Raw genomic sequence first — 15053 nt, forward strand, 5'->3', positions numbered from 1 at the left:
CTCCCAACAAGCAAAGTCAGCAGGGAAGCCGGATTTGCTTAATGCCTGATTTGTTTAACAACACCAAGGTTTCATTTAACAACTATGGCCCCCCAAAACTGTGACTCAGTTAATAACTGCCTTGCTTAGCAATGGCCCTAATTGTGGTCGTACGTTGAGGACTACCTGGAATCTCTGTGAGCCTGTTTCTCTCCTTTTTAAATGAACTCAGCTCATAGAACCCACCGTGGATGAATATGGATTCATTTTGGGTCCCAGTGAGAAATCCAACTTTTGTTTTTTTGTGGGGAGGGAGGACGAGGAGGCCCTAGGATTCTGTGGCCTCTATGGCAGTGGCCTCAATGATAGGATTCAGCCGGCTCGCACCTATCCGGGAGAACCGGTTGTTAACTTTCTAAGCAGTTCGGAGAACTGGTTATTGGAAGAAATCTCCTTTCGGTTTTTTCCACTTCACAGGGCTAATCCTGTAAGGAAGGCAGGAAGGAAACATTCTGGTGTTGTTTCTACCCTGCTTCTAGAAACTGCCTCTCCTGTTAACCCTTATGACATTGTAACAGCTAAGGCGAAGCGCCCATTGATGCAAGTGACGTTGAGTTGGCCATGACCACCAAGCCCTGCCTACCCAGCTGGTCATTAGGGCAGGGAACTGGTTGTTAAATTATTTGAATCCCACCACTGAGTGGCCCCCAACTTTTTGGGCACCAGGGACCGGTTCTGTGGAGAGAGGTTTTCCCAAGGACCGAAGAGGGCCTGGATTTATGTGCTGCCTGAGTCCCGTGGATGGGGCTTTGCTGGTTTGTGCGGACTAGTTTCTGGCATGCCACGGACCAATGTTGGTCCATGGACTGGAAGTTGGGGACCCTTTGTCAGTGTTCCAAGTAAACCCCCAACGAAAGAGGACTCTGAGGCTTGAGTTTCCTCAAAGGTCCCTTTTATTAGAGATGTCATACTGGCACATCTGGGAAAACCCAAATCTGAAAGCTTCCAGGTTTTCCCCACCCAAATGAAAGTCCAAGTCCCTGCCCAGCCCCCACATTACATGACCCATTCAGGCACCTTCCAAAACTGGAGATGCCTCCCAGTCATGCCATCGCAGCTGCATGGCAAGACGGCCTTGACTCTCTGAGAAAGGAATGTTATTTTGACTATATATCTCCCATACTCCATACAATCCCTGCTCCCATTTTCCCACAGCATTAAATGTGGCAGGCCTGAAGGCCCAAGGCTAAAGATGGCTTCCAGGCCTGACATCCCCTGCTCCAAGGTGCTAAATAGAAGATTTTCTTCCGTTTTCAGATGGCAAGAAATACCCTGGAAGCCTCCCCAAGGAAGAAGAGCTGCCTGAGATGCAACCCTCGAGCCCAGCCAGTCGCAAAGGGCTGAGTCCAGACAGCACGCAGCACAGGTATATAAAGAGTTGGGAAAGCAGGTCAGAACATTGCAGGAATGCCATGATAGACACTTCCCCAGAATTCCTCTTCTTTGTTGGTACAGAAAGATAAACGTCTCCCTCAAGTGGAGCTTCACATGTCATTGTTTAAGTCAGGGGTGTCAAACGTGATTTCATTGAGGGCCACATCAGGGTTGCAATTGACTTCGGAGGGCAAGGGTGGACATGGCCACCTCAACGTCACTCCAAGTCGGGGGGTGCTAGTGGTGGCCCAAGCACTCTGCCAGCGAAAACAGGCTCCTGAGGTCCGTTTTCAGCTGCTACGGCCTCCTGCAACCCTCTGCTAGTGAGAACGGAGCTCAGGAGGGCTACATGCTGAGCACCTAAAGAGGCAAACAAAATGCTCCAAAACTCTAAAGGCTTTTAGTCAGGGGTGAAATTCAGCAGGTTCTGACAGGTTCTGGAGAACCAGTAGCGGAAATTTTGAGTAGTTCGGAGAAGCGGCAAATGCCACCTCTGACTGGCACCTGAGTGGGGAGGGAATGGGGATTTTGCAGTATCCTTCCCCTGCCACACCACCAAGCCATGCCCACAGAACCAGTAGTAAAAAAATTGGAATTTCACCACTGCTTTTAGTGCTCTCACGCCAAGATCTTATGAAAATACCCAAACCGTAACAAAATCTCAGGGGGCTGAAATCAGGGTTACAGTGGACCTTTAATGCATGCAGGAGCCAAATGACCCAACTCTTCCTGGAAAACAAGAACTTGAGTTGTCTTCCTTTTGGTGTCTTTTTAAAATTCCCATTAACAACGTTTAAGACAACGTTTTGCCCAGCACTTGAAATTTGGCAGCAACATTATATATCTAGCCTCTATGTGTCAGTCAGTCATCTATATCAATCATCTTTCTCTATGTATCATATCTGTCTGTCTATCTATCATCTAGCAACTCTATATCACTCCCTATCATCTCTATCATTATCTATCTATCTATCTATCTATCTATCTATCTATCTATCTATCTATCTATCTATCATCTCTCTCTCGTCTATCTATCATCTATCTATCTATCTATCTATCTATCATATCTCTCTCTCATCTATCTATCATCTATCTATCTATCTATCTATCTATCTATCTATCTATCTATCATCTGTCTATCATCTCCATCCATCCCTCCAACCAACTAACCATTCAATTTGTATAGCCATCAACCTCAAGCCAATTGGCTCTGGGCAGCAAGCAATATCACACTAGTTAAAACCATAAAAATGCAAAAACAGAGATTATAAATATATATAGGCAGCTGAAAATGATCATAATAAAGTTACATAAAAATGAACACTGCAACCAGGTAATGTGGGAGGGGGAGCTAATATTTCCAGGACCACACAGCCTGATTTTATTTATGTACTTAAAACACTGATTGATATAGTCACCCACCTTTCCACCAACTCAGAGGGGCTCCCACTTAAAAATTAAAAGACACAAATAATCATTTTAAAACCTGCAAAACTCAGCCACTTAAAACCCAAAACATTAAAAATGACACAAACCTGCTTCCAGTCCATGCTAATGTGCCCTTGTCTAATCCAGAAGTCTCCAAACTTAGCAATTTTAAGACTTGTGGGTTTTAATTCTTTAGCCAACATGGCTAGCTGTGGAATTTTGGGAGTTGAAGTCCACGGTTCCACCACAAAAGCGCGTAGGACAAAATCGCGCTCGACAAAAGCGCGCTGTGACGTCATCACAGCGCGACGAAAAAGATCGAAAAAATGTAAAAATAAAGCTAAAACCTTCCCCTAACCCCCCCAAACCTAACCCTAAACCTAACCCTAACCCTAACTCTTAACCTAACCCTAAACCTAACCCTAAACCTAACCGTTAAAGTAACGAAAAACGTAACGCTAACCCTTATCCTAACCCTAACGCTAACGCTAACGCTCTAAAGCTAACCCTAACCCTTAACCTAACCCTAACCCTAACCCTAACCCTAACCCTTACCTTTATGTGAATCGGCTTGCTTTAATTTAATTTTTATTAATTTTTATTTGAATTTTTCGATCTTTTTCGTCGCGCTGTGATGACGTCAAAGGCGCGATTTTGTCGATCGCGCTTTTGCCGTCCGCGCTTTTGACGGGTCACGGAAGTCCACAAGTCCTAAAGTTGCCTGGTTTGGAGACCCCTAATCTAATCTTTAAATATTAGGATCTTGAAAGCTTTAAAGCACCACAGGAAGAATGCTCCAAAGGGCAGAGACTACTGCCAAGGGGGTGATGTCTCCTGGTGCCTGCCTCAGTTGACATTCCTCAGTAGACAGGACCCACAGCATCCCCAATCTACTATAGAATTGGATGGGAAAAACTCTCAGGAGAAGACGGTCCTTCCGGTAACCCAGTCCCAAGCCAGGCAGGGCTTTAAAAGTGATAACCAGCACTTTGGATTGCAGCCAGAAACACAGTGCAGGGTAGTGCCTTGTTCTGACCTAAGCGTCCCCAGCAGCACGAAGCCGAGTCCTCGTCCCCATAAACCTCTTTTATTTAATTTACAGTGAATTCCTCTCCAGCAAAGCCTTTCCTCTCCCAGTCTTTCAAGATAGTTCACAATTATCGACCTTTATCAGGCTTGGAGAGGGGCCAGGTCGATATCTTTCAGATGCCGCAATACTTGGAAAGGATGCAGGAATGAACTAATTGTCTCCTGCAAGCTCCACCCCCCTTTCGCCCCTCTTTTATTTCCTCTGGGAGGGGCCATTCATTGTCCTCCTGTGGCCTTACTCCCTTGTTCCTTAGCTGTTCCCTTCGTCTGGCAACTGTGCACATACGCACACTGGGAACAGGCTCCATCTGCCCCACTGATGTCTGACTCCGAAGGCAGCTGATAACTGTCAGACGGCCCTGACTCCATCTCTGCCTCCAACACAGAGCCCTCATCAGAGCCTTCTGCAGGCTCCAGGACTGACCCATGTTCCTCCCCAACCTCTTCACTGTCCGAATCTGCTGCCGGCTTTTCTGGCGGGTCACAACACACCTGTAGTAGTAGTCATGGCCAAAATTCAACCACATTTGTGTCCCTTGATTGAATATGGGCATGGTTAGGAATTGATGGTTTGACTCCTTTCTGTCTCCGGAGGGTGTTAATTGCTTGCTCCAAGTCCCTCCTGAATGGCTTCTTCCCTCCTTCCCCTCCTTTTTTCCTACTTTCCCAAGGCCAACTCAAAAGTCCTTTATGCTAATGCAGGGAAGAACACTTGGGGCTAAAACAATGAGTTTGAGTGTGTGTATGTGTTGTATGTGTGTTGTGTGTGGATACCTGCAAAGATCTGCTCTCCAGGATCTCCTCCCTTCTGCCCACCTTTGTCTTCCTTCCCATCTTCTTTTTTTGGGGAGGGGGACGTTTTTTATTTATATATTTATTTTTTAAACGCAAACAATACAAACAGTAACATATACATCTGGATACAAAAAAAGAAAGAAAAAAGAAAAACATATTACTGTGTACCATTACTCCCTGGAGACCTTTCCCCTCCCTCATATTTCCTCGTCTATAACAGGGGTCAGCAACCTTAAACACTCAAAGAGCCATTTGGACCCGTTTCCCACAGAAAAGAAAACACTGGGAGCCACAAAATCCTTCCCATGCCTGACTATTTTTTGAGCAGCCACAAAACTAGCATATGTAGTTGAATTAAACATTCTGTTTTCTTCTGAAACTTTTCTTTTCTTGGATTTATCTCTAGTTGGCCTACCAGGGATCGAAAAGCTCAGTAAATTACGTGCCAGTGGGTGTCACACATTGATGGTTGTGATGCATATTTGAGCAACAGGGAGCCACAGCAGAGGGACGAAAGAGCCACATGCGGCTCCAGAGCCACAGTTTGCTGACCCCTGGTCTATAACAACTAAAAGATATACAATATATTCCAACTGGGCCCTTATCCCCTCCAAAACAACATGTATTATTGAGCAGCTTTATTCCCTTTGCCTTCCACCAACACTGATTTTATAAAATCATCCCCCCATATTTCATTATGATTGTTTGCTTTGATCATCCCCTTTTTAAATTTGATTTCTGTTGTTAATTTATCATTTGTTGCCATGCTCCAAATGTCATTATGCCGCTAATTTCTTTGAATATCCCAGATTCGTCCCCAATATTCCTTCCCGCCTCCTTGAGCTTGTGATGCCATGACTTCACATTCCTGCCCACCTCTTCTTTCCGCTGCAGCTCCCCCATCAACCCCACCCTGGCCCTGGTGAATGGCCTGCAGTCCAGCAAGCATGAGAATGGCTTCCCCTCTCCCCAGGAGCCTAGTGGACGGGAGCACCCTGCAGGGTCCGGGCTAAGCGTGGCTGATGAGCCCATCCTCCCCTTTGCCAACAAGGAGCCCTTCCTCAACAGTGCGGTGGCCAAGGCGCCACAGGTCACAGGTAAGGTAGCCGCCATCCCCCAGCAAGGAGCATCTTCTGTCTCCGGTGGAATGCAGACTCCTAGGAGGGAGGGGCTGCATTCCGGAGGAGTCAAGAAACAGCTCAGCTCAGATATCACGTGTGAGAGAAAGAGGGCGAGGACAGCCCCTCCCTAACAGCTCACAGAACTCCTCGACGTTTACAACCACAATTGGGAGCAGAATTTCCATTGCTAAGAAAGGTGGTGGGTTAAGTGAGTCACGACCAATTTTACAACCTTTTCTTACCAAATTCTAAGCAGTTGTTCAATGAATCACACTGTCCTTAAGTGAATCCAGCTTTCTCATTGACTTTGCTTGTAGCAAGATGGCTGGGAAGGTTGCAAATGATCATGTGACCCCAGCATGCTGCAACTGTCGTAAATCCATGCCAGTTGCTAAGCACCTGAATTTTGGTCATGTGACCGTGGGAATGCTGCAACAGTCATCAGTGCTGGGACCATTTTTTTTCCAGCACCATTGTAACTTGGCTGGCCATTAAATGAAGGATTGTCAGTCAAAGACTGGCTGTGTATTGTAGGTGCAGATAGTAGAGTCTTCAGTCTTCACAGGATTCTGTGTGAAACAAGAAAGAATTCAGCTGGGAAGAATTGCAAGATGGACTTCCTTAGTTTGATATTCTGTGGTTCAGTTGCCCAGCTAGAATAAAGTTGTTGTTGGTTGCGAAGTCATGTCCGACCCATTGCAACCCCATGGATGACATTTCTCCATGCCTTCTTGTCCTCTACCATCCCCCGGAGTCCATTTAAGCTCATGCCGACTGCTTCCGTGACTCTGTGCAGCCACTTCATTCTCTGTTGTCCCCTTCTTCTTTTGCCCTCAATCTTTCCCAGCATCAGGCTCTTTTCCAGGGAGTCCTCCCTTCTCATTAGGTGGCCAAAGTATTTGAGTTTCATCTTCAGGATCTGTGCGATTTCTCCGCGGGTGGTTCATGAAGCCAATGTGGAAGGAACACTCGGACACGAATTCCCTTCGGGACGAACCGACCCAGAACGAAGTCTGGGGGTCCTTTTTATTGAGCATACACAAGGGAGGGGTGGATTCACATAGTCAATGGGGACCAATCATGATTGTGCAAGTTCACAGTATATGGTAACTCATTTACTCTCATGTAGACTCGAAGAACACTCATAGTCAATAAACCTTTTATCATCATGCAAACATCCAATGCTTAATTAATGTTTGAGAGTTAAACAGTTGTAACCCCTGATTTAATCAACGCTTAGTTACAAGTCTGTGGTTGCTGATCTGCTTAGTGTTAAGGGTACTGATTTAATCAACGCTTGGAGTTGGACAGTTTGTCTTACTGATCTAATCATAAGGCCAATTATTGCTTTTAGTTTACTGATTTAATCATATGGTTAATTATTGCTTCTGTTCTATATGTGTTACAGTATGGCAGAATGCATACCTGCACGTATATCGCAACAGATCTGGCCTTCTAAAGAGCAATCACGGTTGATCTCCTCTAGGACAGATCTGTTTGATCGCCTTGCAATCTAAGGGACTCACAGGAGTCTTCTCCAGCACCAGAGTTCAAAGGCCTCCATTCTTTGGCCCTCAGCCTGTCTTATGGTCCAACTTTCACAGCCATCCATTGCAACTGGGAAAACCAGAGCCTTAACTATACGCACTTGTATTGGCAGGGTGATGTCTCTGCTTTTTAGCATGCTGTCCAGATTTGCCATAGCTTTCCTCCCCAGGAACAAGTCTCTTAATTTATTGGCTGCAGTCCCCATCTGCAGTGATCTTGGAGCCCAGGAAAATAAAATCTGTCACTACCTTCATTTCTTCTCAATCTATTTGCCAGGAATTGAGAGGACTGGATGCCATGATCTTAGTTTTCTTAATGTTGAGTTTCAAGCCAGTGTTTGCACTCTCCTCCTTCACCCGCATCAAGAGGCTCTTTGGTTCCTCTTATCTTTCTGCCTCTGCATATCTGAGGTTGTTGATATTGCTCCCAGCAATCTTAATTCCAACTTTTGATTCGTTTAGTCCCGCCTTTCTCATGATGTGCTCTGCATATAAATTAAATAGGCAGGGCAACAGTGTACAGCCTTGCTGGACTCCTTTCCCAATTATGAACCAATCAGTGGTTCCGTGTCCAGTTCTCACTGTTGCTTCTTGACCCACATACAGGTTTCTCAAGAGACAAATAAGATGGTTTGGTACTCCCATCTCTTTAAGAACTTGCCGCAATTTGTTGTGATCCACACGATCAAAAGCTTTAGCATAGTCAATGAAGCAGAAGTAGATGTTTTTCTGGAACTCCCTAGCTTTCTCCATGATCCAGTGTATGTTGGCAATTTGATTGCTAGTTCCTCTGCCTCTTCGAAATCCTGCCTTTACTTCTGGTAGTTCTCGATCCACAGACTGCTGGAGCCTAACTTATAAGACGATGACGGTTCCACCACAAATCCACGAAGCCCTTATCCGCGGAGACATAAGCGCGAAGACTAATTTGCGCCATTCAAAGTGCTAAGGAAAAACGTGACCCTACCGCGATGACATAATCGCGGAGGGCAAATCCGCGCATTCCCAAGCACTCAGTACCCTAAACCTAACCCTAAACCTAACCCTAAAACAAACCCCTAAACCTAATCCTAACCCTTACCTTAATGGAAATTGGCTTTCTGCCGCGGCGCCGTTTTAAAGCGCCCTTCTGTTGCCGCGCTGTTGTCGCGGCGGCGATGACACACGATGATGTCGCGGCTTTAGCGACACGCTTATGTCTCCGCGGATAAGGGCTTCGCGGTTTTGTCGTGCCACGGACGATGACAGCATCCCTATAGTTCACACATCATCAAACTTTGCAACTGGCAAAGTCACTTAACAACTGCCTCGCTTGGCAACGGAAGGTTTGCGCTCCATTGTGATCATGAGTCGAGGACTACCTGTACAGGTAGTCCTCGACTTACAACAGTTCATTTAGTGACGGTCCAAAGTTACAACGTTCCTGGGGAAAAAGATACTTATGACCGTTTTTCACACTTACCATTGCAGCATCCCCTTGGTCACGGGATCAAAATTAAGATGCTTGACAACTGGTTCAGCTTTATGACGGTCACAGTGTCCTGGGATCATGCGATCCGCTTTTCCAACCTTCTGCAAGCAAAGTCAGTGGGGACTTTGTAACCGTGTTACTAATTTCATAAATGCGATGTGATTCACTTAACAACCGTGGCAAGGGAAGTCGTGAAATGGGGCAAACTCACTTAAGAAATGTTTGATTGAGCCACATCATTTTTTGTGCTCAATGATGATCCTAATAGCGATAGCAATAGCACTTAGACTTATATACCGCTTCATAGTGCTTTCACAGCCTTCTCTAAGCAGTTTACAGAATCGGCCGCTTGCCCCCAACAATATGGGTGGGTCCTCATTTGACCCACCTCGGAAGGATGGAAGGTTAAGTCAACTTTGAGCCTGGTGAGATTCCATGACCCGACAAATGCGCGCACAACAAAAGCGCGTCAACGAAACTGCGGTGAGAACACCGCGATATCATAAATGCGTCCACAACAATGCCCTGACAAAAGCGCACCCACAAAAGGGTGAGTTAAGGTAAGGGTTAGGTTCAGGGTTAGGGTTATTAGGTTGTTATTAGTTGTTTGTTGAAGATGCGCTTTTGTCGGCGTGCTGTTGTTGGCGCACTTCTGCGTTCATTCGTCGGTGCGATTTTGACCTCACAGTTTTCTTGCCGCGCTTTTGTTGGCGCGCTTTTGTCAAGCGTGCATTTGTCGGTGAAACGTGAGATTCGAACTGCCCAACTGCAGCTAGTAGTCAGCTTAAGTAGCCTGCAGTACTGCACTCTAACCACTCCGCCCCCTCTGCTCTTTGAAAGAACTACCTGCATTTAGTCCTGTCTTATACAGGGAAGCTTGGGTGGGTCAGAACCATGCCATGTCTGGGGAAAGTTATTAGAATAATGCAAGTAAATACGCTGAAGAAAAGATATAATAACTACAAAAATAGGGGAAAGAAAAAAAAGAAGTTAGGGAAAAGCGGGAGAAAAAGGAAAAGAAGAAGGAAAAGAAAAGAATGGGATTTTTGGGAGCCCAAGAGAAAATGGTTAAAAAGGGAAGAAAGGGAAGAAGAGTTACATTAGCAGGCTAAAGAGAATAGTAGTAAGATTATTATTGTTATGTAACTACCGTAATTAAGAAATAACAAAATGATAGTATATTGTCAATGGTAGATTTTTTTTTGAAAGGAATGCTCTGTGCTTAAATTGAATTAGAGGATGTATGCTGTTTATAGCAAAATATACCAATGGAGAAAATAAGAAATGAAAATTGGGTGTAACTTTGGAGGGACAATGGAAGATATTGTTTATGTATTAAGAAAAAATAACTTCAAAGATGGAAAATAACGGAAGAGAATAATTTGGCTGAAAGTGAAAACAAAACTATAATCTAAAAAGGACTACAGTATGTAATTGAGAGGACGTTAAAGAAAAGACCCGTATAATTTGTATTAAAAAATTAAAAAACCTTGAATGACAAAAAAAAAAAAAAAAAGAACCGTTCTATGTTGGAGCATTTAGTCCTCCGATTCTCTTGATCTTTCTCTTCCTTTTCCCCCTGCAGAGGTCCTGTAGATGGGGATGCCAAAGGACGGGCGCAGCGATGGGCCAACTCCCGACTACGTTAGATGGGAAGATGATCATCCAGGGCGAATTCTGCCCCTCTATGGGCTTGAGGGCAACACAAGGAGCCAGGCTGGGGGGCCAGCCCTGTGGACTCACTCACTCTTCCTCCTGTCCTCTATTTTATGACTAGTATTATTTTTTTAATAAGCACCTTATCAGACTGACCCCATCTCATCTTCAACACTATATAACCACATAGTTTATTTAACTGGCTGGGCGACAAAGGATGTGAATAATGTATATAAACTTCGATGTTAGCATGAGGATTGCGCCTTTATCATCCGGCTGCCCCTCGGGGGGCTATTTTTAGGCGAGGGCCAGATCATGAGAAGGGGGGGAATCAGACCCCCAACTCCTCGCGAGGGCGTGTTGCAGCCAATAGGAAGCATTTAGAGCAGTGTTTCCTCACCTGGACACCTTTTAACTCAACTTCCCCAGCCAGCCATGGTTGCCAAGGTTGAGAAACACGGATCTAGTTTTCTTATTTAAAACTCTCCCCGTTGGTCTCGGCCAGGAGATGGGCAACATTGTGTGGCTGTGTGCGTGTGTGTATGTGTGTGAACACTGTTAGCGACTCAGCAGCTGCCATCTTCCAACACACTGTGCTTTTTTTGAGTATGGGGGGGGGTGTGCGCTGCTGTTTCTCGGTGGGGCATTGCTGGCACTGCGGCGCTCAGTGTCACGGGGACAGTATTATGCCTCTGAGCAAACTTTTGTGGACAATAAAATGGAGAAATCAAGAGGGGGTGTTTCTTCTTTGGGGTGGCCGTTGGCCACTTGGGTGGGGATGTCCTGCTTACTCTGCTAAGATGGCCTTCTTCCAGTGGGAGGATTCAACCGGGGTAACAACCAGTTTGTTCTACGCATGTGCAGTGGGTTTGAACACAATGCAAAAATGTATCTTCTAACACAGAAGTGAGTAAAACAGCTGAGGCGCAGCAATCCACTCTGTGGCGCCTATCAGCTGGGCTTCAAACAAAGGAGATATAGGTCAATATAGCGCAGGAGCGGGCAGGCGAGCCCATCTGGTCATCAGAGAGAACCTGTTTGCTCTCAGCTGATCGTCGGAGCTACTGGTTCACCCAAACTGGTCTGAACCGGCTGAATCCCACCCCTGCCTTCTTCCCTAAACGGGTGCATCTCCTGAGCAGCCTTGCAGACTGAGATGGGTGACATATAAATTTAATAAATAATCAAACTCCCCCAATTTGTTTATTTAGCACAGGGGTGTCAAACTTGATTTCATTGAGAGCCACATCAGGGTTGTGTTTGATCTTGGGGGGGGGGGGAGGGCGCAGTGGGCATTGGCAGCTTGATTTCACTTGGGTTTGGGGGTGGCTGTGGTGGCCGGAGCACTCTGCCAGGATTCCCGAACTCTGTTTTTGGCTGGGACCCTCTGCCAAAGAAATTGAGCTCACAAGGGCCGCACGAAGCTCTCCCGAGCTCCTTTTTCACTGGCAGAGGCACCGCAGGCGAGTTCTTTACTGTTTCCAGATTTAAGCACCCCGCGGGCCTTGAGTTTGACACCCCTGATTTAGAACATTTAAAGAGTCCATGAAAGAAACCTAAAACAAGATGGATCGACAACATCAGCAAGTACTGCGGGCCCAATGGGCAAAAGAAATCTCAGAAGCATATTGGTTGGAAACATGCAGAAAAAGCCTTCATTCTGCAGTGGATAGGATAGGATAGAATAGAATAGAATAGAATAGAATTCTTTATTGGCCAAGTTTGATTGCACACACAAGGAATTTGTCTTTGGTGCCTATATTCCCAGTGTACATAAAGAAAAATAGAATACATTCATCAAGAATGTATGAATGTAGACAATGGCTAGAAGGATGATGTAGTCACCCATCTTTCAACCAACTCTGGGTCAATCAAAACCCAAAAGACACATAAAATCATTAAAACTATAAAACCAAACTGATGAAAATCTTAAAACCAACATAAACCTGGCACCAAATCATAAGATCTAAAAGCAATTTTTTAGTCTTCTCCCAGCACTTGGGAGTAAAGCCAGGGCTTCACAGCTTTGCGGAAGGCTAGGAGGGGAGAGGTCTCCAAAACTTCATGGGGAAAAGAGTTCCATAGGGCTGAAGCTATCACAGAAAAGGCATGCTTCCTAGATCCCAGAAGAGTGTGCCCGTCTCGCCTTACCTGGTAGGCCGGGTAGATGTTCTTAAGAAAAGGCAGTCCCACAGAGAGCCTGTGTCTGCCCAAAAGGTTTTAAACCGGGTTGATTTAATTTCCCAGTTGACATGAGAAACTGACCGAGACTAAGCTAAGTTCAAAAATAGCAATTGCATTTAGACTTATATACCGCATCACAGTGCTTTACAGCCCCCTCTAAGCAGTTTACAGAGTCAGCCTCTTGCCCCAACAACCTGGGTCCTCATTTTATCCACCTCGGAAGGATGGAAGGCGGAGTCAACTTTGAGGTGATCAGGACTCAAGTCAAACTCCTGGATGTGGGCAGAGTCAGCATGCAATACTGTGTTCTAGCCACTGCGCCACCAATGTCGTATTTCTGGAAGCTTGGCACTCTAGACAAATTAGCCCTCAATAGATACATAGGCATAAGCAATATCTACATACTTGGTGGCACAGTGGTAAAAGAGCAGTATTGCAGGCAAACTCTGCCTACAGCCAGGAGTTCGATCCTTGACTCAGCCTTCCATCCTTCCAAGATTGGTAAAATGCAAACCCAGATTGTAGAGGCCAACATGGAAAAAAAAACCTTCTAATTGTAAACCAACCAGAGAGTGCTGTAAAGTGCTATGGGGCAGTATATAAGCCTGAATGTATAATGTTATATATAATGCTAAAAGGGAACAAAACATTTCCCCACCAGCAATAACAGAGATAAGCATAGATTACCTCCAGGATTAACATCAAACCATCAATCAAGAAGCAAATACCCCAATCAAGAAACTGCCAATCAAACTAATAGTAAACGACCCCAAATCCACTGCCATTGAGACAGCAGAACCTCCAAGACCACTCCCACCAACATTGACAAGTCACTAGAACAGAAACTGAGAGCAAACCCCACTTTACTAGCACTGATGATGTTCCCTAATCTGGGTAATGAAACATCTGGAAAACAACCAAGCTCAAGGAGCATCAAGGACTCCTCTGACGTGGCTGTTGCTAAGATCAGAAATTGCCACATCTGGAAGTTGCCAAGATAGAATAGAATAGAATAAGTTTATTTATAGGCCGCCCTTTTCCCTGAGGGGACTCAGGGCGGCTAACAACTTGTAGGGAGGGGGATACAGACAATAACATATAACATAACACATAATTAAAAAGTAAACAACATTCTTCCAGCATTCGGGTGGGGGCGGATCAAATCTTTACCCCCAGGCCTGGCGGGATAGCCAGTTCTTGAGGGCTGCGCGGAAGGTCTGAAGGGTGGTGAGGGTACGAATCTCCACGGGGAGATCGTTCCAGAGGGTCGGAGCTGCCACTGAAAAGGCTCTCCTCCGCGTAGTAGCCAGCCGGCACTGGCTGGCAGATGGCACTCGGAGGAGGCCTAATCTATGAGATCTAATCGGTCTCGAGGAGGTAATTGGCAGGAGGCGGTCTCCCAAGTACCCAGATCCACTACCATGGAGGGCTTTATAGGTGGTAAGAAGCACCTTGAAGCGCACACGGAGATCAACAGGTAGCCAGCGCAGCTCGCGGAGGATAGGTGTTATGTGGGTGAACCGAGGTGCACCCACAATCACTCTCGCGGCCGCATTCTGGACTAGCTGAAGTCGCCGGATGCTCTTCAAGGGCAGCCCCATGTAGAGCACGTTGCAGTATTCCAGCCTAGAGGTCACGAGGGCGCGAGTGACTGTTGTGAGTGCCTCCCGATTCAGGTAGGGTCGCAACTGGCGCACCAGGCAAACCTGGGCGAATGCCCCCCTGGTCACAGCCAACAGGTGGTGATCAAAGGTCAGCTGTGGATCCAGGAGGACTCCCAAGTTGCGAACCCTGTCTGAGGGGTGTAAAATTTGGCCCCCCAGCCTGAGTGATGGAACGCTAGCCAAATTGTTGGGAGGGAAACACAACAGCCACTCGGTCTTTTCCGGGTTGAGTACAAGCTTGTTAGCCCGCATCCAGTCTCTAACGGCCTCAAGACCCTGGTTCATCACGTCCACCGCTTCATTGAGTTGGCACGGGGCAGACAGATACAACTGTGTATCGTCCGCATATTGATGGTATCTTATCCCGTGCCTCCGAATGATCTCGCCCAGCGGTTTCATGTAAATGTTAAATAGTACGGGGGACAGGACCGACCCCTGCGGCACCCCATATGTTAGGGGCCTCGTGGTCGATCTCTGCCCCCCGACTAACACCGACTGCGACCTGTCCGAGAGGTAGGAGGAGAACCACTGCAAAACAGTGCCTCCCACCCCCACCTCCCGCAGTCGTCGCAGAAGGATACCATGGTCGATGGTATCGAAAGCCGCTGAGAGGTCAAGAAGAACCAAGATGGAGGGATGGCCTCCATCCCTGGCTCTCCAGAGATCATCGGTCAATGCGACCAAA

At 46.3% G+C, this 15053-nt stretch overlaps 1 protein-coding gene across 4 annotated transcripts in view; it reads left to right on the forward strand.

Annotated features, from left to right (window-relative positions):
* MAP7D1 (MAP7 domain containing 1) overlaps nt 1–11251 on the forward strand; it is a 96535-nt gene extending 85284 nt beyond the window's left edge. For all 4 annotated transcript variants that reach the window (XM_087728212.1, XM_087728211.1, XM_087728210.1 and 1 more), the window contains 3 exons: nt 1297–1405; nt 5620–5822; nt 10450–11251. In XM_087728212.1, coding sequence (XP_087584338.1) covers nt 1297–1405; nt 5620–5822; nt 10450–10460 — 323 coding nt within the window. In that variant the 3' untranslated portion in view covers nt 10461–11251. The remainder of the gene's footprint in view (nt 1–1296; nt 1406–5619; nt 5823–10449) is intronic.
* Nucleotides 11252–15053: the final 3802 nt, after the last annotated feature.

The sequence above is a fragment of the Thamnophis sirtalis genome, unplaced genomic scaffold, assembly GCF_051295495.1.
Source record: "Thamnophis sirtalis isolate CommonGarterSnake01/CBP01778 unplaced genomic scaffold, rThaSir2_p1.2 scaffold_13, whole genome shotgun sequence".
Lineage (NCBI taxonomy): Eukaryota > Metazoa > Chordata > Lepidosauria > Squamata > Natricidae > Thamnophis > Thamnophis sirtalis.